This window comes from Accipiter gentilis, chromosome 27, assembly GCF_929443795.1.
Source record: "Accipiter gentilis chromosome 27, bAccGen1.1, whole genome shotgun sequence".
Lineage (NCBI taxonomy): Eukaryota > Metazoa > Chordata > Aves > Accipitriformes > Accipitridae > Astur > Astur gentilis.
Genome location: NC_064906.1, coordinates 21,673,148 through 21,693,337, shown reverse-complemented (window position 1 = coordinate 21,693,337; position 20,190 = coordinate 21,673,148). Strand labels below are relative to the sequence as shown.

The window sequence follows — 20,190 nt, the reverse complement described above, 5'->3', positions numbered from 1 at the left end:
GGTAATCTGGGAAGTTACAGAATGCACTGTATCACTTTCCTTCCTATGTGAGTGTGCAACAAGGGACGTGATAATGTTTTATGATACGAAATTAAAAATCTATTGATCTATCCACAGCTATAAAATGTTCTAAAGCTCTTCTGAAATAATGTAAAATACACACTTTTGAGTAGATCAACTATCTTTTTGCTATTGACATGAATTTCACATGCAATACTTTGAAGCATTTTTCCAATCAAGAAACTTTATAAGCAGTAAATACATTCCATTAACTATATAAAAATTCTAGCCATTCTTTAAAAGCAAAGCAGATTTTTACCTGAAAATGTAAAGAAGATTTCATTCTGTAGACCTCCTCTCTGCATTTTTACGTGATGGCATTCTGACTTAATTAATGTAACCTCACAAGAAAGTTCAGCGACAAGTTTGCTTAGTATCTGAAGCAATGCTTTCTCAAAAGAAGTGTTATGAGAACTGTTGCAGGGGCCTGTGTGATACTGGGCTGTGAACTCATAGTAATTTTTAGGATCAGAATAAGCTGCAGGAAAAAAATGTCAAAGATGATGAGGAACATATATGAAGTAAAGAGAAGAAAAGTAATTTGTATATTAGAAAATAAAATTGCCAATTTAAATACTTAATTTATAAACAAAACCTATTTTGTACCCCCAGAGAATTTTTAATGATAAAATAGTGTATGCTGTGCCAGTTGGAAACACTTAAGATTTTTACAAGTCAACATTCTTACTTATATCCGTCAGTAAGTCTTACTCTTTATTATTGTAATTTTTAAATTTTTAAACCAACAGGAGATTACCGTAAAGGGATTAAGAATATGAACGGTAAGGTTAAGAAGCATACAAAATACCCTTTAGTTGGTGGCACAATATTTCATCTCACAAATTATGGACAGTTACCATAGTATGTTACATATTTTTTAGTCAACTATCACAGAAGTATTTTAAAGGGCTTAAAAACAGAATCCTCTTCCCCAGAGATCAATAGAAGATGAACTAGTTAAGATGAACAGGAATTTCTACTCTGTGAGCATATAGCTTCCATATAGGTATGAAATTTACTTTTATGGATGGATCAGCTATTTCACCTTTACTGCAAAGCTAAATGCACACCTGGGCATCTTTTACAAATATGCCAATGTAGCATAAAATGCATGTTTCTAGTTATTTCATGATAACCACTCTACTTACCCAAAGCTGCAGATTAACAGAGCACAATGTTAAATAGAAAATAGGAATAAAAGAATGAAGAACAGGGGTCATGGTGTGGGTATAATCACAGAAATGAGAAGGGGGTGGCAGGGAAGAAATAACGAAGGAATAGAAACCAAACCAGCTGAAAGAAGCAGCAGAACATCCAAAATATGGTACCCAATCAAGACAGCTCATTAGATCCTCTACCTTGCTTTTGCCTTCCCCATTTCTTTTCCCTTGCTGCTGCATATTCCAGCTTTTTTTGTATGTATGTATGAAGCTTGTATTTTGTATGTTAACACTCAGATTTGATCCTTATTGAAGGATATAAGTCTGCATTACTGAAAACTGTAACCTTTTCCATCAAAACTGTTTAAAAGAAACTTTTTCCTTTCCAGTTCTGTCAAGCAAGCCAGCTGCTAGAAGTCATAGTTATTCTGTATGACGGCTGCTGTGCCACAGTAAAATTAATTTACATCAGAGGTTAATTTATGTTTTTGTGCTCTAAGATGTTTCTAAATGAGCACTGGTACGCATTTTAAATTCAAGATCAGATGTAGTTCCTGCTGAAGGCAATAGAGCTCTTGCCTACATCTCCACAAGAATAAAATATCCTTTAAAGAAGAAAAGGAGAGCTAGTAATGAATAAATGACATTGCTTTTACAATCTTTCACTTTATCAAAGACTTTTTACCTGCTGACAGAAGGAAATGTAATCAGAATAGGAAAGAATAAGCTACAAATATTACATCATTAAATGATAGGTACTTAAAAAACACAATCCGGCAATAATTAAGGCATTAATATGTGTGAAATAAATCTATATGGCTGTGCTAAATTAATCTCAAAGAATAATTCAGTTTAAAATTATACCATTTTAATGTTATTAAGGATTACTGCCTATTCAATTTGTTACATTTCATTATGTTTTATGTTTCTTTAAAAAAGAACTGTATTCATAAGTTCCTCAGTCAGCCACTGAGCTTCACTTAAGGCTCTGTAAATGACGTTAAATGAACTGCCTGGTAGCAACTTATATAAAAAACAATTTTCCAGAGAAACAGAATGTCTTCATCTCTGCAAATTAAATTCTAAATAAGCCTACTTATTTTAAAATAGAAACACATGTTTTTAAAAATAAAATTTCTTCAAGGCAACAACACATTTACCTGGATTGGTAACTTACCATAAATAAGATATTTTATTATGAGGTTTTTATCAGGTTGCATTGCTGTAAGCTTATAAACAATGGAGCAAGTGTAAACTCCACTCAGGTTGAAGTGTCTCAATATTAAAGTTCCTGCTGGTGATATTTGCACACTGCTGTTTTCTAGTAAAGACAATAATGAAATAAATTTAGTTGTCGTCATGAGAAAGTGCAGAAAGTAAGGGTCCAAATTGTTATTTACTCTTAAGCTGTGCACAAAATAATATTATGGATTCAGCTGAAGGCATAGGACTCGGAAACTGAAGCTGACCGGGTGTTAACTCAGGTCAGCATTACACAAATATGCCTTATTGCTGCTGTGTTTTTTAAGTATTGGTTGACAAAGCAGTCCTAGAAACCTGTTTTTATTTGATCTCAGACATCTATTGTTCTCTCCAATAACACTTCCAAGAGCAAAGAACTCCCAGAATAAAAGGACAAAGGGGGAAAATAATCTCTTTTTATACCTCTATATAGTTAAACTGACTACTAACCTTTCAGTCTTCAGGAACCGCCTCATGAATTAGCTGCTGGTGGTGCTTAACAAGCAGTAAACGTCAAAGTAGGCAAGACAGGAAGTTCAAGTTAAGCAAGTACTGTATAACAGACCTTCCACAAAAATTGTATGTGTATGCCAAAATAAGAATCATGTATGATTAGGATGGTAAAATAATCTTTCTGTATGGAAGGATATGCATTGCTACGGTGGCCAAAGTCTTAACACAAGTCTTCAGTTCAAGGCAGAGAGGAAGTAGGATCCTTCTTCAAAGGACAAATCATAAGCGTGGCTCTTTAACTAGGTTTTTAAAGAGAAAGGAAAGAACTGCTTAAGGTCAGATTTGGGCACTGATAATGAGCCATAGAGTTGTCCCATGTAGCCTGCATGGGGGTTACATGATGACAGTTGATGAGTCCTTTCCTGACTTGAAAAGTCCTCAGGCAGTAACAATAGAGACACGGGTTTCTCAAATAGTAACATGCAGCCGATCATGCTGTCAAAGGAAACCATGGGAATCACTAGATTAGAGTCAATTGTAATAGATTTCAAGGTAAAATACTCACTTTGATAAAATATTTTGAGAATGGATTTTTGTTTCTATTTTCAGATGCAAAAAAAAAAAATCTTTTTAACATCCTAAATAATTTAGACCTTTTATGTAGATGATGGAAGCTTAGACAATTAGTGTGGTGCAAAAGCAGCATATTTTTAGACCGAAAAAAATCAATGCTAAGGACATGAAATCTATACTACACACATCTTAGGGCTTTTACTTCAGACCAGTCCTAATCTGGTTTTACAGGTCAGGCACGCATTATTTCTCAACGCAAACCTTTCCAATTAGCTTCATCCAAAATGAATCCACTTTGTGCACTCAAACACCAGAGCATGATCCAAACAGAATGTGGTAAGTGGGTACAATCAAGCAATTCAGTTCAAAGTCACACTCCTATTCAAACTAACATGTTACTGTAGGTGCATGCTGATTTTCCTGGTATGTGATTCTAAGAAAGATATTGGGGGAAAAAAATAGCCTGATTGAAGTGCATCTTTTTACATACTTGGCAGAAAGGTGTAGCACAACTTAGTTCCTCAAGAAACCATTTAAGCTTTTAATTAACTTAATTTTGTCATATATATCACTGTGTTTAAAAAAAATATCAAGTGCTGGTAAAAAAAGACTACTATTAAAAAGACTGAAAGTGCAGATTCTTTGACAAGAATGGTTTGGGATTCTGTATCAGTCTAGGCTCTCACATTAACGGCACACTGTCTCATTTTTTGGGTGATGAAGAGGTTTTTAATCTGATGATGAACTACTCAGGTTGTTAAGTCTATAAACTAGAATGTCATTTGCTACTGTATGCTGGAATAGCTATCGGATTAATATTGTCAGAAAAACAGCATAGATTTAAGAACTATAGTTCTGATCTTTAGCATATGCAACTGCCCTGTGTGGGCCAAAAGCAACAACACCGTTACTTGACTGGATAGCCAGAGCACCTTTAAGATATATCACAGACAGCTTTACTATACTTACAAAACGCATTACTGAACTGCAAAGATGACAACAAGTCTGCAAAAGACAAAACTTGGAAATCCAGTGAAGAGATCTGGTCACAAATGTTTCTAGAAAGTACATTAGCAGAAATGGAAAAGTGTTCTTCTGAAGGACTGAGTCACTGACTTTATTATAGAATTTTATCCTACCTTGAATAATGAATGCTTCATATACCAGAAAAGATCAGAATTTTTACATAGTAACCATTAATTATTTTAATGGTATGTCTGTGTGTAAAGAATCTCCTTTTGGATCATGAAATCAAGAGCCTGTTATGTTGTTTTGGGGTTCCCCCCCCTAGTGTTTATAAGAGAAACTGCACTTAAAATGCCTTGCTCCAATGGGGTTATCTGAATCAATACAGCCTACTCAGATAAGTTTGGGTTCACAAAACAGACTGTTAGCTTTAAAACAAAACTTTAAAAGTTATTAAGCTATCCACCCTTTTCTTAAATCTAATTTTTTTCCATGTTATTCATCCGCAGCAGGTTCAGTAAAACAGATGAGCAGGATTTCACATCACATTTTGTGATGTGAATTACATGATATGATTTAATATGCCTCTATTACATAGGAGGCATTTCACATGCATGATGGACAAAAAGAAATGTGATCAAGTTCAGAGGTTTCCTGGAGTCAGTGAAAACTGGCATGATTTAAAACAGAAGTTCTTTTTTAATTCATGCTAAGAGAGGAAGCTAGACCATTTTTCAGGATCCTCAGGAATTAGAAGGATGCAAAACAGCTATTCCTGTGAGAATTACATTACAGAGACTAAATCCCTTAAGTTTCTGTACCCTTGTGTAATTAAATCTAAAACTAAGTGTTCTTATATTTTCATTTTTCTGTTTACTAAACTTAAAAGCAACAGATTGATTGTCCTTCCAGTTCTTTCAGTGCAAAAAAATAGTTACTTACCATCCTCCCACCCCACCTCTTATTCAGACCAGTTTTACTGTAAAGCAACTTCTGTATTTTAAAATTATATATTAAAAACAAAAGTAAATGACAGCAGAATCAGGCCAACGGGCTTTTCAGAAACAGATTTTTCAGGCATTTAGAAACAGCTATCGATCCAGATAATGAATTCTAATCTTTGTATTAAACTACGGAGCATGTTCAAATTCAAATATGCAATATCTAAAGATGTCCAAATAGGTAAATTCAGTGATTAATTATACATGTACAGAAACAAAAGCTAACATGGTATATAATAAACTTGAGTTCACCTGAAAAGCTGCTTAGGAATGAAACCTACTGTTTTGTAGTCCAGACAGGACTCTGACAGTCTCTCAGGACACATGTATAAGTCATTTATCAGTTATAAGGATAGCATGAGTATACAGATACACACATCTAAAAGCAGCTTCATATTTCTTCAGATTCTCTTTCCTTCCCTCTCCACAGAAGAACTGTTTGATATACCAATAGTAGGTTTTAGAATATCTGGGGTTTAGCTTGTAGTTGAGAGGTTCAGTGCAGGTTGTCAGTTGCTTTGTTTCATATAACTATAGTACACTTTTCAGTCCTATGAAAGGACAGTAACCATCTTCTGACAAAAATACTCCTTCTATGCATATATTAGATGGCAGTGTGTATGAAAAGCAGTAACTTTCCTGTAATTCCAAATTCTTAGGTTCATCTTCTCCAAACTAGAACAGGCCTATTCCAATGTTTTCATTTGGAAATAAAGACTGAAATGCTTCCTCTTTTCTGTTCTATTTAGCTGTTCATAACACCATAAAAAATGCTGGTTTATGCCGTAAAACTTTAAGATCCAGAATACAAGAAGCAATTATTTTGAAGATTTTATCCTCCACTTAAAAGTATATTCTGAAAACCTCTTATTCCCAACCAGCCCAACAGCTGTTTAAAAACTTCAAAGTACCATTTCCAGATCTTAGTACAATAGATTCACTATACTAAATGAGGAAAAGTGATTGGCTAATTTTAAAGTTGTAATGATTTTAAATTACATTTTGTGCAGTATTTAATTTTTCATTACTCTCAACTGCATGTAAGTGGACTGGAATTATCTGTGAACAAAGCTGCTTGTCAAAAAAACAGAACTGTTTTTTAATGCCTACGGAAAGAAAACTGTTTACTGCTATTTGTGAGGTTTTACTGTAGCCATGAAGTTTGATGTATATAGCTAGACAGACTTTCAGGGCACAAAACACCTTCTTGGGTTGTGTGTCAAGGGCTCGTGTGCCTGAAAGAGAATCTGATTTTTCTAACTATGACAGATAGTATAATGAAAGATAGGCTCTCTTCCTAGAGATTTTATGCTTGAATAATTGCATTTATTTTGAAGCATTTCAAAAAGCAGTATTTTGTTAGACCTTCCTAAAACTCGATTCACAGTTCTACATTTCCACTGAAAGGGTTCTTTTCTTTTCTTTCCTACAACCACACTGAAAAAGTATGAAATAATCTATGAAGCAAGGTTTATGAATCCTAGTTTCCCACTGTTAGGGAGATTTGCTATGACAGATGTTAGAAGACTTAACTAGCGATACCAAAACCCAGATAATTTTTACCACTTGGAGAGGATTACACCCATTCTAAAAGGAGACCAAGTGATCAAATTCTTTTATACAGCAAACATTTCATGAGCTAGAAACCTTAGCTTTTTGTCTGTTTATACTTTCTTTGAGTCAAAAAAAAATAATGAATGTCACAACAGCCCTAGGAGACTAAGACATCTTTGTGGTATTTACCCAAAATTGTGGTGGCTGAAGCTCAAGTCCTCTCATTACTGTTTTTTTTTAAAAAAAAAAATTTCTAAAACCTCTCTCATCCCTATAAAAGTCATGTCAGAAAAACACAAGTTTTCTTCTCTTACTGAAATGGGTTTTGCCCACTTGCTGCTGGTTCTAGTACACCTGAAGTTGCTGAAGTGCCAAGAACCCCTGCCACCATAGCTTTTTTGCTACTGAACCAAGGTTGGCATAGCAATTTGGCAATCTGAAGCAATCTGCCTGAAGAGATTTAAACCTGTCAACTGGAAGAAGTCTGAGGTCTCCATGGTTTTCTGTTCTACACTGTTGAAACTGCAGTTTGAGTAAACAGAAGCCAGAGGAGCGAAATGGGCAATTTTTGTTAATTGTGAATCAGGAGGTTGTCCTCTGTCTGATCAGATTAAGCTCAGGATTAATTGTTCATAATCTAAATTGTAAACTAAAATAAGAGATTAAACAGGTTTACAAATTCATCACAATGCTTATTGTTCTTTTTAAAAATGAAATTACAGTAAAGGGTAAATGAGACATACATGAAAGGAAACAAAAAACAGAACTTGGGTTCCCTGCTCAGACTTGGAAAGATAAGCAATCCTTATTATGTGAGAAAAATAACGTAAGAAGAAGTAGCCCAACATACTCCTTGCAGAAACAATGATTTGGGGTTCTCATGCCATACTAACAGATTAGGACAATGATTTCATTAGCAGCATCCTTCTGAAAAAGAATGTTTAAATCCTCCATGAACAGATTAACCAGAAGTTGAAACTGGCAAGGGGTCATAGAAGCACAGAATCATTTAGGTTGGAAAAGACCTTCAAGATAATCAAATCCAACCATCATCCATGCCCACTAAACCATGTTCTGGAGTACCTCGTCTACATGCTTTTTTAATACCTCCAGGGATGGCGACTCAACCACTTCCCTGGGCAGCCGATTCCAATGCCTGACAACCCTCTCAGTAAAGAAATTTTTCCTAATATCCAATCTAAACCTCCCTTGCCGCAACTTGAGGCCGTTTCCTGTCATCCTATCACTAGTTAATAAAAGAGACCAGCACCCACCTCACTACACCCTCCTTTCAGGTAGTTGTAGGGAGCGATAAGGTCTCCCCTCAGCCTCCTTTTCTCCAGACTAAACAACTCCAGTTCCCTCAGCTGCTCCTCATAAGACTTGTGCTCAGGCCCCTCACCAGCTTTGTTGCCCTTCTCTGGACACGCTCCAGCAACTCAAATGTCTTTCCCATAGTGAGGGGCCCAAAGTTGAACACAGGACTCGAGGTGCGGCCTCACCAGTGCCCAGTACAGGGGAACAATCACTTCCCTGCTCCTGCTGGCCACACTATTTCTGATACAGGCCAGGATGCCGTTGACCACCTTTGGCCACCTGGGCACACTGCTGGCTCATATTCAGCCGGCTGTCAACCAGCACCCCCAGCTCCTTTTCTGCCGGGCAGCTTTCCAGCCACTCTCCCCCAAGCTTGTAGTGCTGCATGGGGCTGCTGTGACCCAAGCACAGGACCCGGCACTCGGCCTTGTTGAACCTCACAGTTGGCCTTGGCCCATCGATCCAGCCTGTCCAGATCCCTCTGTAGAGCCTTCGTACCCTCCAGCAGATCAACCCTCCCTCCCAACTTGGTGTCGTCGGCAAACTTACTGAGGGTGCACTCAATCCCCTTTTCCAAATCACTGATACAGATACGATGTGACTGGCCAATAGAAACGCATGCAATTGAGGAAGGGCAATAAAAATGTTGGCCCCAGGCTGAATGGGGCTGACTGACCTAGTGACAAAATGACATTGAAAACACTAGAGACACACAATGCCGCTTTTGTTTCACTCATTCCTAGCAAGGTCTTCTTGCCAGCCCTGCCCCAGGCTGTACCAGAGTTTAGAGGAGATGCTACAGGGAGAGAGAAGTGTAGTGTTAGGGACTTAAGTGAGCTGGACATATACAAGTTTATAGACCAGAATGAGATGCATCTGAGGATGCTGAGTGAGCTAATTAATGACCATTGTCTATTTTGATGGTGATGAGGTCCCCAGTGACCAGAAAGACCCAAAAAATACATCCATCCTAAAACAGGCAAGGAAGAAGACCCAGGGAAACACAGTTCAGCCATTCTCACCTCAGGCCCTGCAAAGATGATAGAACTGCTTGAAGCCACTCCAGATGCTTGAGTGACAAGAGAGTGATTGAAAAAAGGCAGCATCAATTTGCCATTGGCAAATCATTGCTGATCAGCCCGAGTATCTTCTGGAATTAAACAACTGCCTCTGAAGATGAAGGGAAAGCAGTGGATGTCATATACGCTGAAAGTCTTTAGCAAGGATTTCAATATGGTACTTCATCACATCCTTGTAGCCCAACTATGGACATATGGACTAGATGAGTGGAATACAAGATGGGTGAAAAACTGTCTGCATCATCATTTTGAAGATTGGTCTACCTAGCAGACAGTTATGAAGGGCTTTCCTCAGGGCTGATAAAAGCACGAGAACTGCTTAACATCTTTACCAGTGACCTACACCACAGGACTGAATGCCTTCTTGTCCAGTATGCAAAAGACATCAACTTGGCGGGAGAGCTGATACACCACAGGAGATTGCTGCCATTCAGTGGGACCTTGCACAACTAGAGAGACAGTCTGCCACAAACCTGATGAAGTCCAACAGTGACAAATGCAAAGTCCTTCACCTGGGACAGAATAAGAGCAGCAACATATGCTGCTGGGGACCAGATGACCTGGGAGCAGCCCTGCAAAAAAGTACCCGGGAGTCCTGGTGGATTTAAAACTGAATATGAATCAGAAGCACACTTTTGCAGCAGTGAAGGCTAACTGTATACTGGGCTGCGTTAGCAATGGTATATCCAGCAGGTTAAATGAAGTGCTTATTCTCTCCCTACTTGGCACTCATTTGGGCACTCCAGAACACTGTGCCCTGTTTTGACTCCTCAGTACAAGACAGATACTAACAAACTAGAACAAGTCAACAAGAAGGTTTCTGCAATGATTAGGGAGTTAAAGCATAGAAAAAGAGGCAAAGGACATTAGGATTTTTACCCTAGAAAAGTCTAAGGAGGGAACTGCAGTCCTTCACTACCTAAGGGGAGATACAGGGAAGAATAACCTGTACTTTTAAGAGGTACACCACAAAAGGACAAGCAGCAATGATGACAAGTTACAATAAGGGATATTATGATTGAAAATAAGAAAAAAGTGGAACAGGTTGCACAGCAAAGACAGAAAATCTCCAAGGACAGACAAGAGATTCCCCAAACTCAAGTGGTCAAGGCACTGAGCAAGTTCATATCTGAAGGTAGCCTGTCACTGAGCAGGCAATTGGGCTAGATCACACCACCCATCATCCTATTATTCTGTCCTTGCAGAATGCGGCCAGCTGTCTCTCAATGCTGCAAAGAATGTCATCCTCAGCCTCTGTTCCATCCAACATGCCCTGCTCCATCTAGCACTCTTTAGATATGGCACCATTGTCTACAGAGACCTGAAAATGTGTTTTAGTTTGGTTATCCCACCCCTTTCTCTCAGAAAAGTGAAAGTTAATTTATATGATATACGTGCAAACACTCACAATGCATCCTCAGTTACTTCTCCATTTACATTCCCACCTTTATAACCTTCATGTTGCTTTTGGGGGGAGCAGGGAAGAAGAGGAGAGTGTGAGGGAGGACATATAAGAAAATAACTCCTTACCTGAAGAAAGACCACCACCTGGTCCATTCCACTGGAATATTGGATCAATCAGTTCTAAGTTTCGCAGATGATTTGTCAGACATAAAATACGTGGACTGTTGTGATTCAGCTTGACATAAACTTTGACTGAAAAAAAATTTATCATTAGCATCAAGTATTAATCAATGGTATCCTAACAGTGAGCTACATAAATTTCAAGACAGTGGTTCAACAATGATCTTGAATGGAGTTCTAATTTTGGGACTGGTTCTGTTATCTCTACCATCAAAATGAAATACCAAATAGACAGCAGGTTTGTTTTCTCCAGAAAATAAAATTAAGAGAGTTCTTTCTCGTTCTAGGCTTATCTGGTTGTGTAAACATGAACCCGGTGCACTGTAACATCCTCCTGAATGGATTATGTCATTTAGTAGGTTCTCACAAACACAGGCTTCTGCAGCGTTCTGTCTCAACTGATGTCCAACACACACGGGGAGAGAGTGTATTTGCAGTATGCTGGTGCATGATACTCAGACTTAAAAGCTTGCTGTCTCCATTCTATTAGCAATTGCCTTTTACCAGTGCACAATGTACTTGCCTGAAACAGGTTTAGTGTTGTAGCTGACTAAATGGTGAGCTACCTCTTGTTTAATTCAGAGATAATGAGATAGGAAGCAAACTGAGTAAGAGAAGGATTTACTTAAGCCTTTTCCCACAGTAAAAGCAGGTGTGCACATCTTGTATGTGATTTGTAACATACAGGTGCTTCTAGATCTTCAGTTGTTTCTAAAAACTACAACTCATATAGTCATAATCAATTCCATAATATGCAGGATTTTAGTGTGTACAATTTGTTTTATTTTCCTTCCCACTGACATTCTGCAAAGTACTTGTCCTCTTCAGAAGCATGGGATGCTAGGTACTTAAGCTCTAGGTCTAACTAAACTTGAATATACCATGCTCTGTACAAGGCTACCCTAATGCCACTGAAAAGCTACAACTAATATAAAACATTACAGCTACTACAACACTTGTGATTTGGAGAATCTGACTAATAATTAAAACTTAATCAAATAAGCAAATGACCACAATGTTATCTCACCATTGGCTATTTCTGATTCCCTGCAAGTGGAAAACAGTTTAAGTATTTGTTGCAGGAAAGGATTAATGCTTAGAAAAAGTTTTCACTTTTCCATTATGGCAACTGGCGGTAATGCCACCAGAGTTTTCTCTCCTCTCCAAGTATGATTTTTTGCTTTAATTAAAAAATGAAAAGCCACTTACATTCACATTACAGTATTAAGTTGTTTAAACAGAATAAAGACTTAGATATAACATTTAATACATAAGAATAACTTCAGAATTTTGATAGTCTTAAGATCAGTATGTATGTCCATCCCACCAAATAAAGTTTTTTTCAGTAGCTTATACTGCAGAAAACAGCGAAGTATCTATTTTCAATTGTACGGTAGTATATCATGAAAATAAATGTCATTTACAGGTGGTGTTTCATTTTTTAACCCTGAAGCATGAAAACTAATATGAATTCTACATGTTAATGCAATTGCCAATATGATTAGTCTTTTTTCCATTGCAAATCCTTAATACTTTTTTTTCCAAAATTTACTAACCAACTGGCTTCAGTAGTCATCTATTGGGGCAAAATTGTGTACATTGCTTATCTCTCCCACTTCACATTTTGTTTTTTATTTGCTCAAGGTCGCTCTGTTCTGTCTTATAGCAATATGAAAAAAAATTACATCTCCATAATGAAAAGTAACAAAATTATGGTGTCACTATTATTGAAACCTGCCAAGATGGTAAATTCTGTTCCACCACTTTAAACTTCCATGACAGTTTTGTAAGCATGTATAATAGGATACAGAAGGGTATCTGATAGAAAATAATGGTTGAAAAAATATCTATCAGATATAACCTTATTCTTCTTGCTTTCCAAGTAAAGTCTTACTCCTTTAATTAAAGTTCTTTGCTGTTTTTTCTTATTTGTTCATATTCTCTTCATTATAAAAATAATTACCTTATATAGAGATCCAAAACAGAACATTTATGTCAGGTATTTTAAAACTGCAGGATTTTAAAAGTGCAGGACTGTATTTAACCAAATTTCAGGGAAAAAAAACCCTCAAAGATGTTGCCCACCATCTCAAAAGAACACTGGAACCAAATCTAGTATACTTACAATGGTCTGTCCCAGAGAAGGTGGGAACATTCTTTATTAATACTAAATTATTTAGAAACAGAGTTGGGATAAAACATTTTAATCTCACCTTCTAACTTTCAAATTGCCTTCAGCCATTCAAGTACTAGCCATGTTTACAGACATGGGTCAGAATCAGAAGAGAGAAAAAGTACACTAATAGGATGAAACTTTAGACCACTCAGAGCCATTACTTAACATTAAATAGCATTATAAGATAAAATACTAAGAGAAACCCTTAAAAAGAAACTGTTTCCCAGAACTGTTTCACCTTTGGACAAAAATTGATACACTAAGAATCTGTACCCAAAAAAAAGGGTCAAAAAATGTTATCTCTTAGCTTTCCCCCAAAAACAGAAGTATCACTCCTAAATATGCTACTAGTAAAGCTGTTACTGGAAAACACACATGGAAAAAACTATGAGGAAGAACATTACCAAAATCAAGCTAGCAATGTGCATTTGGAGAAAAAGCAACATGAATAAATATATGGCAGTAAGGAACAGCCTGGTCTTTTAATTTAATTTTCAGATTTTCCAATAATTGTTTAGCTTCCTGAAAAAAGAAAGGGGTAATAATATATTCTGGAGTTAGATGGATTTAACTTAGAAAGCAATTAGTTCTTAACTTTTCTTAATTTTTGTTGTAGAATATAACATAAAATTCAAGCTTCAGGTTATGTGTACATAACAAGTAAGATGAAGCTCGAATACCTACAGTGGAAGAAAGCAGTATTTCCAAGCAAGAGTCCTACAGGCAGGTGGAAGAGTACACAGAACGTTGTTATTGTTATAACAATTACAGAAAATAATTATCTCAGTTTCATAAAAATTATGAGTAAGAATAAAATAATCTATAAAAAATAAATTCCAGTGACAGAAATACATTCTGTGGGATGGCCTATTAAGTATACATAAGTCAGTACAGAACTGCAATTAAACAAACCACTTAAAACAATTCAACAACAAGGGATATGATAAAGAAGGGCCTTTTCTTGGTAAAAACAGTATTTTCACTAAGATCTGTACATTATGTTTAAAGAAAAATACCTGGAAGTATGACAGATCCCACTATTTTTAAGCTACTGTGTCTTGGCCCTGCACTTCTGAAAAATCTCTTTGAGGGTTGAACTGTTAAAAGATAAAACAGTGACATTAATACAACTATTTAATTTATCTGAAAAAGCAAGCAAGATACTTCAGGTTAACCTACACCCTTTATAGACTTGTTCTTCAATGGATATGTCTGCCTAATGTCTTAACACATGACTCTCATTAAGGCAACAAAAACCAAGGCAAAGGCCCAATACCAGAAAAAGCATCCTTATTCTAAACAGCACTTAAGTTTAGATTTAAACATATTAGTGTTTTACAAAAGAACTGTCACATTTTAAATTAAGATTGTCCGTAATGGGGAAACGGGGATAGGCACTGTCCAAAATGAGTTTAAAATTTAGCTGCATTCTTGTGATACCCTCAGTCGGGATGTCAGTCAACACATATGCTGACCATTAATGAAGCAATGAACTTAGGTTCTGTCATGATTGTGATTTTCTTAATTTCCACATGAAATGAAATACAAGGTATTTTATGGATATTTTAATTTGCCTTTCTTCTATTTTAAATAGAAATTTAGAACGAGTTCGTAAAGATTGCAAAGCTTTGCAAGACATACAAGGCTTCTGAAAGAAAACGGAAGTATCTTTCAGGTGGGCATTCTAGTACAAATCAGATCTGAGTATCTTTTACAGAGTTTCCAGAGATACAGAACTGAAGCCAGCAGAAGGATAACAGCAATGAGACCTCTCAGCATTTTGTGTTCTTTGTCTCCACCTCCTGCTTGGAAAGAACATAGGTTACTGGGAGTTAAGATATGCTTGTGATTTCTAATTCTTTTGGGGAATCTGGGAAAGAAAGTAAATAACAAAGGAATAGAAAGTTTTGAGTACAAAAGACAGCAATAAAATACCAAACATACCATCAGCAGCAATTATCTTATGAAGATGGGCTAAATAATTATGTGGCACCGGATCAGTGCTTATTGCTAACTTAGGTTCAACATTCAAAAACTAAAAGCAAAAATAAATACTCTGGTAAACTGGTTATAGATTAAGGCATCTGTTGGGGGCAATGAGAGAGATGGGGTCGAGTCCCAGCTTTTTTGATTTATCTTGTTTCAAGCAATAATGGGAAATCATCAATTCACCCCATTTATTATACAAATGGTAATTGTACTTCTCTACAGTGTTGTTATGGAAAACATAAGCAGGGAAGATTCTCCAGCTATCAGGACAAGATAATAACAGTAAGTTAAACGAACTGCCTGTACTTGTAATTTCAGAATGTAAGCAGAGTACACCACTGAAAATACCTAGGAAGTAAGAAGAAATTAAACCTTGCTTGAGAAAAAAACCCAAAAAACCAAAACTAAGATAATCGTAAGAGTAGTCTCATATATGATGGATTTCTGTGACTAACAGTTTAATTTACTTCACAATATGTCTTCCCAATGTACCACTTCCACAACTTCATTTGAGGAGCAAAATTTTTCAAATAATTTCATTTGCCCCAGAGACCTCCTAAAAGGATTAGAGGACTTTTATTGAAAGACAAAATGGATTAAAATTTTCTCACTGGAATATTTATGTTAAGTCTTTTAGAATTCTGCTGCCCTGTCAGAAACAAAACTAATTTTTCACTAAAATTCAGCTCCCAAAAGAACATGATCAGATTCTCCATTGACAAAAATCAACATGTACTTTGATTTTAATAACAGCATACTACTTGATGGCAAATTATAAAACCTACCTGAAAGCCTGCCTGTTTTAAAATTCCTTCTGCCACTGTTATCTGTCCACATGGTCGATAAATCTTTTATGAACTGTCAAGTTGATTTATGGACCATAATTGGAAAGGAAAAACATAATCCACCAAAACCAAATAAATTCATGAGAGAAAAACTGAAAACAACAATCTTAGACAGAAAGTATTCAAAGTTTATCAAAAGGCAACTGAAGAAATGCATCTAGAAAACTTAAGCAGTGCAAACTGACAAGGTATGAGCAGATATACATAACTTTATAGGATGTTTAGGCACTACTTAATGCAAAAGGAAAGTAATATTTTTTACAATAATAACAACTTAAACCCGAAGATGGAGCTCTTGAACTGTTTATTTAAAAATAATTAGAAAAAGCAGAAGCAATATAGTTACTGAAGGAAGATAATGTAAAACTGCTGGAATTACTTTGTTGGTATCTTCAGTGACATTGCCTGCTACATTTTGAGAAAGACAGCTTAAATGCTCTTTCATGTGTATACACATTTCACTTCCATAGCAGCCATTTCAGTCAGTAAATGTTTCTGCCTGCATATGAATCCCAACTCTCATACACTCTTTCCCTCACTTTCTACACTGCCTTTTAATTTTTTTTCAAGCCTTTTTTCAGGTTTCCTACTTGAATTCCTTTGCTCTCCTCCTAATCACCTGGAATTTAAATGGCACTTCCTGCAGCAGTCTCTAGCACAAATCATCTTCCCATTCTCACTTTCTATTTTAAGAGTGCATGTGATGAGGTTAAAAAGATGCTTTTCATAGAAAAAAAAATAAATCAAGAGGTCATTAAGTCCCACAGAAAGAGCAATAAAAAACAATAGAGGACAAGGGAACTGCTTAAACTGCATTTTAAACTCATTAAATATCTTACTCCATCCCTTCAATCTGAACCTGCACTTAACAAGCAGTGGGAAAAGCGGCTCCACTCACTTTTGAGAAAAACAAATATTTCTGAATCAATTCCCCAAATAAAGTTTATTAAGCAGCTCAATATATAGAGTCTGATTCCTCATTGTCTTGTACTTCTTACAGGCATAATACAAGGTGTGAGCAACAGTTTCTTTTGCAGAAGAACACAGATGAAGTTGTTTTACATCACTATCAGATACATGGAAGTTCGGTGTAATTCACACCCAAGTCCAGGGCAATTGAAACATCCCAGCTGCCTGAAGAGCCACTCCTGAAGACTGGAATTCAGGGGTACGTTTGCCATATAAGGTACCTATGTTACTTGAGGATTCATCTAGCAACTTTAAAATCTGATGGAGTTAAATTTAACAGCCTTACTACTAACTTACGTCACTGAACCAGGCCAAAGATCCTACAGTGAGGTAAATTTAAGTGTAAAATGGTAACACCCTGTTTGATGCATTTAAAATCTACTTGGCAGATGTATAAATTCTACCCAAACACACAAAAATTGAGCTCGTGTATTTCTAAGGGGTTCTGCCTGTAGGGGGAAGAGCCTCAATTAGAGATCAGAAGTAGCAGGTGGATTGTACATGTAAAAACAACCCCTCCTGCTCCTCCCTGGTCGGACTGAGCTACAACAGTGTCAGGTGAAGAGCATTCCCTTCCCAGTTCCTGCCCAAAGGAGGAATCTGGGTAGGATAGTACTGACTGAATGAGCATTCCTTCCTATGCCTACTGAGTTGAAAGGGAACACCATTCACCCACTTAAAGTTTCACATCAAGTATATTCTACTATTTCATAAAACATTTTATTCTGAATCTTTTAGTCTTAAAGTGAACATTGCCATTGCAAAATTAATCATCTTCACAATAATTCATCAAAAATTAAATTTGCTCTGAAAACTACAGTGGAAGGAAACAGTATGAAATAAGCCTTAAACAATTAAACAATCAATTTATTAATTAATAAAATACTTTATTACTAGGATGTTCAACTGGCATAGTTTCAATTAATTTATTTAGAAATTAAAATTCTATGAAGCGATAGGAAAAGATTTATTTAAGTTATGGTAATTGCTATAAGTTTTTCAAAGTAATTATGTTTCGAGATAATTTTTGTAAAGAGATTTCTGCACCAAAAGATTATATAAATAGCAACACTACTTAAGTTATTTTTGCTCAATCATGCTAATAGTCAAGTGTTTTTCTATAACCAAGTATTTTAATTACAGCTGGCATTTCTAAGCTGCCTACTGATGGTTAAGTGCTGTGCAGAAATATTACCATTTCTATTACTAGTCATATGAAAGTCATATAGGAGAAACCGAACTTCAGTTTCTAATCTCAGGTAGGTTTAACCCTTTTGACAAAAAACCTGCAAGATATGAACTATCTTGTGTTTTCAAGTAGGCCTTCACATTTCCTTTCTGACAATTACACCACTAACACGTTCCATAAGTTAAAAAGGAGACTTTTTTCCTTATCATAGAGCCAGCTAAAGTTAAAAATATTGTATCTTTTCAGTAAGATGGAAACTTCCTTCAGATGGCTCAAAAAAGTCAAATGTAATTAAGATGTTTTAAGAAACATGCTCCACTTTTTGTCCTCAAAAAGTTTAAGTATTCACTTAAGGGAAAACACATAAGCCAATACTGTCAGCATTAGTAAACAAACAAAAAACCCAAACCCTTAAAGAAAAAGGTTCGTATTCTTTACATCAGTCTGAACTCGGACTATATTAGTAGCACCCCAGTGCAATAAGATTGAAGTGTCTTTTTTTGAGTTGACAATCTCTATTATGCCTACTAAAACCAAAGACAGAAGAAATACTATGACTTTTCACTGAATATACACTAAAATACTGTGCATGGCTTTCCCCTTTTTTGTCAGAGTAGAAGAACTTTGAACTTCACCTCTGATCTTGCTCCTGGAAAAGACCCTGGCTTTCTAAAGGAACTGGTGAAACGCAATCATAATCAGACCACGGAATAAGAAAATCTGGCATGTATGCACACTAATGTACAAATTAAATAATCTAATTTAATACTATCAGAAAGCCTGAGGGATTTACTACCTTCAAATTTCAAAACCTCACTGGGAAGCAGAGACTGTCATTTCAGGCCATTCCCAGTCTCAGAGTTGAGAGGCCGTACGACTGAATCTCCGGATCAGTGACAGCCGAGAGCCGCAATTATGCACACAGTGGATGGATACAAGACCAGTACTGGTACGCCAGAAATGTACAGTCTCGGTATCCTACCACGTAACTATTTCTGCCCCTCAGAGCCTTCACCAAAGCGATGCAGCTCCTTCAGCCGAGTACCAACATCAACCGGCTACTCGCTGCCTGAGCGACCACGCAGCTTCTTTGGTACGTAAGGAAGGAGAAGCACCCCCTCTCCCCAAAACTCACTGTTATTGAGGAAAAAAAAAAAAAATTTACTTAGATAGCCTGCATCCACCTCCACATGCGTGAAGGAAGTCTGACCCCACCGGTGGATATGGCGGGTGTCCCACACGGCCCCCGGCGCACAGCTCCTGCACCACGGCAGGCCCCAGACCGCAACAGGCGCTTAGAACTACCAGCCTGCCAAGAGGGCCACCTCCGTCGTGACAGGCACTCCTGCTTTCAGGGAGCGTCGTGAACAAACGCGTGAGGGCGAGGACAAAAGGCACGGGCGGGCAGCGAACTCGGGAAAACCGGTAAAATTCCTACCGGGGGCGGGAAACGGCGACGTTCCGGAGCCCTCCCCGGGCTGCGCGTCCAGGCCCTGCGGGGAAGGGGCAGCCTGCGCCTCGGCCCCGCCGTCCCGCCACCCGCCCGAGTCTCCCCCGCCTGCCGCCGGCCTGAGGCGAGGGGCAGCCCGGCCCCCGCCGCCCGGGGCGGCACCTGCGGGGGGTGCCTGCCGCAGGACGACGACGACGAGGAGGAGGAGAAGGAGGAGGCGGCGGGCCGTGAGGCGGCCGATGGCGACCGTTGCCGGGCGGCACATCGCCACAGCCCCGCAGCCTCTTCCGACCGCTGGGCAGCCGGCAGCCGCCCCCAACGGCCGCCTGGCGAGGAGGCGGGCGCGGTGAGGTGAGGCGAGGCGAGGCGGGGCGGGGGCGGTGAGGTGAGGCGAGGCGAGGCCCGGCCCGCAGTGCTGAGGGTGAGGCGCGGGGCCTGGCCGCCTGCAGCCTGCCCTGCCCCACCGCTGCCTTCCCCGGGGAAACACCTGCCGCCGCGGCTGCTCCGTCCTTAATCGTGCGGCCGCCGGGTTCTACATAATGAATCCCAACCCATTAACGCCGGCCCCTCTGCTCCAGGGACA

At 38.0% G+C, this 20,190-nt stretch overlaps 1 protein-coding gene across 1 annotated transcript in view; it reads right to left on the bottom strand.

Moving 5' to 3' along the window:
- The window catches only part of ZPBP (zona pellucida binding protein), a 29,815-nt gene extending 9,943 nt beyond the window's left edge, over window positions 1-19,872 (bottom strand). Inside the window, exons 1-5 of the mRNA XM_049830139.1 lie at window positions 19,596-19,872; window positions 14,182-14,262; window positions 10,936-11,061; window positions 2,398-2,541; window positions 320-538 (exon numbers count right to left, since the gene is read on the bottom strand). Coding sequence (XP_049686096.1) covers window positions 320-538; window positions 2,398-2,541; window positions 10,936-11,061; window positions 14,182-14,262; window positions 19,596-19,872 — 847 coding nt within the window. The remainder of the gene's footprint in view (window positions 1-319; window positions 539-2,397; window positions 2,542-10,935; window positions 11,062-14,181; window positions 14,263-19,595) is intronic.
- Window positions 19,873-20,190: the final 318 nt, after the last annotated feature.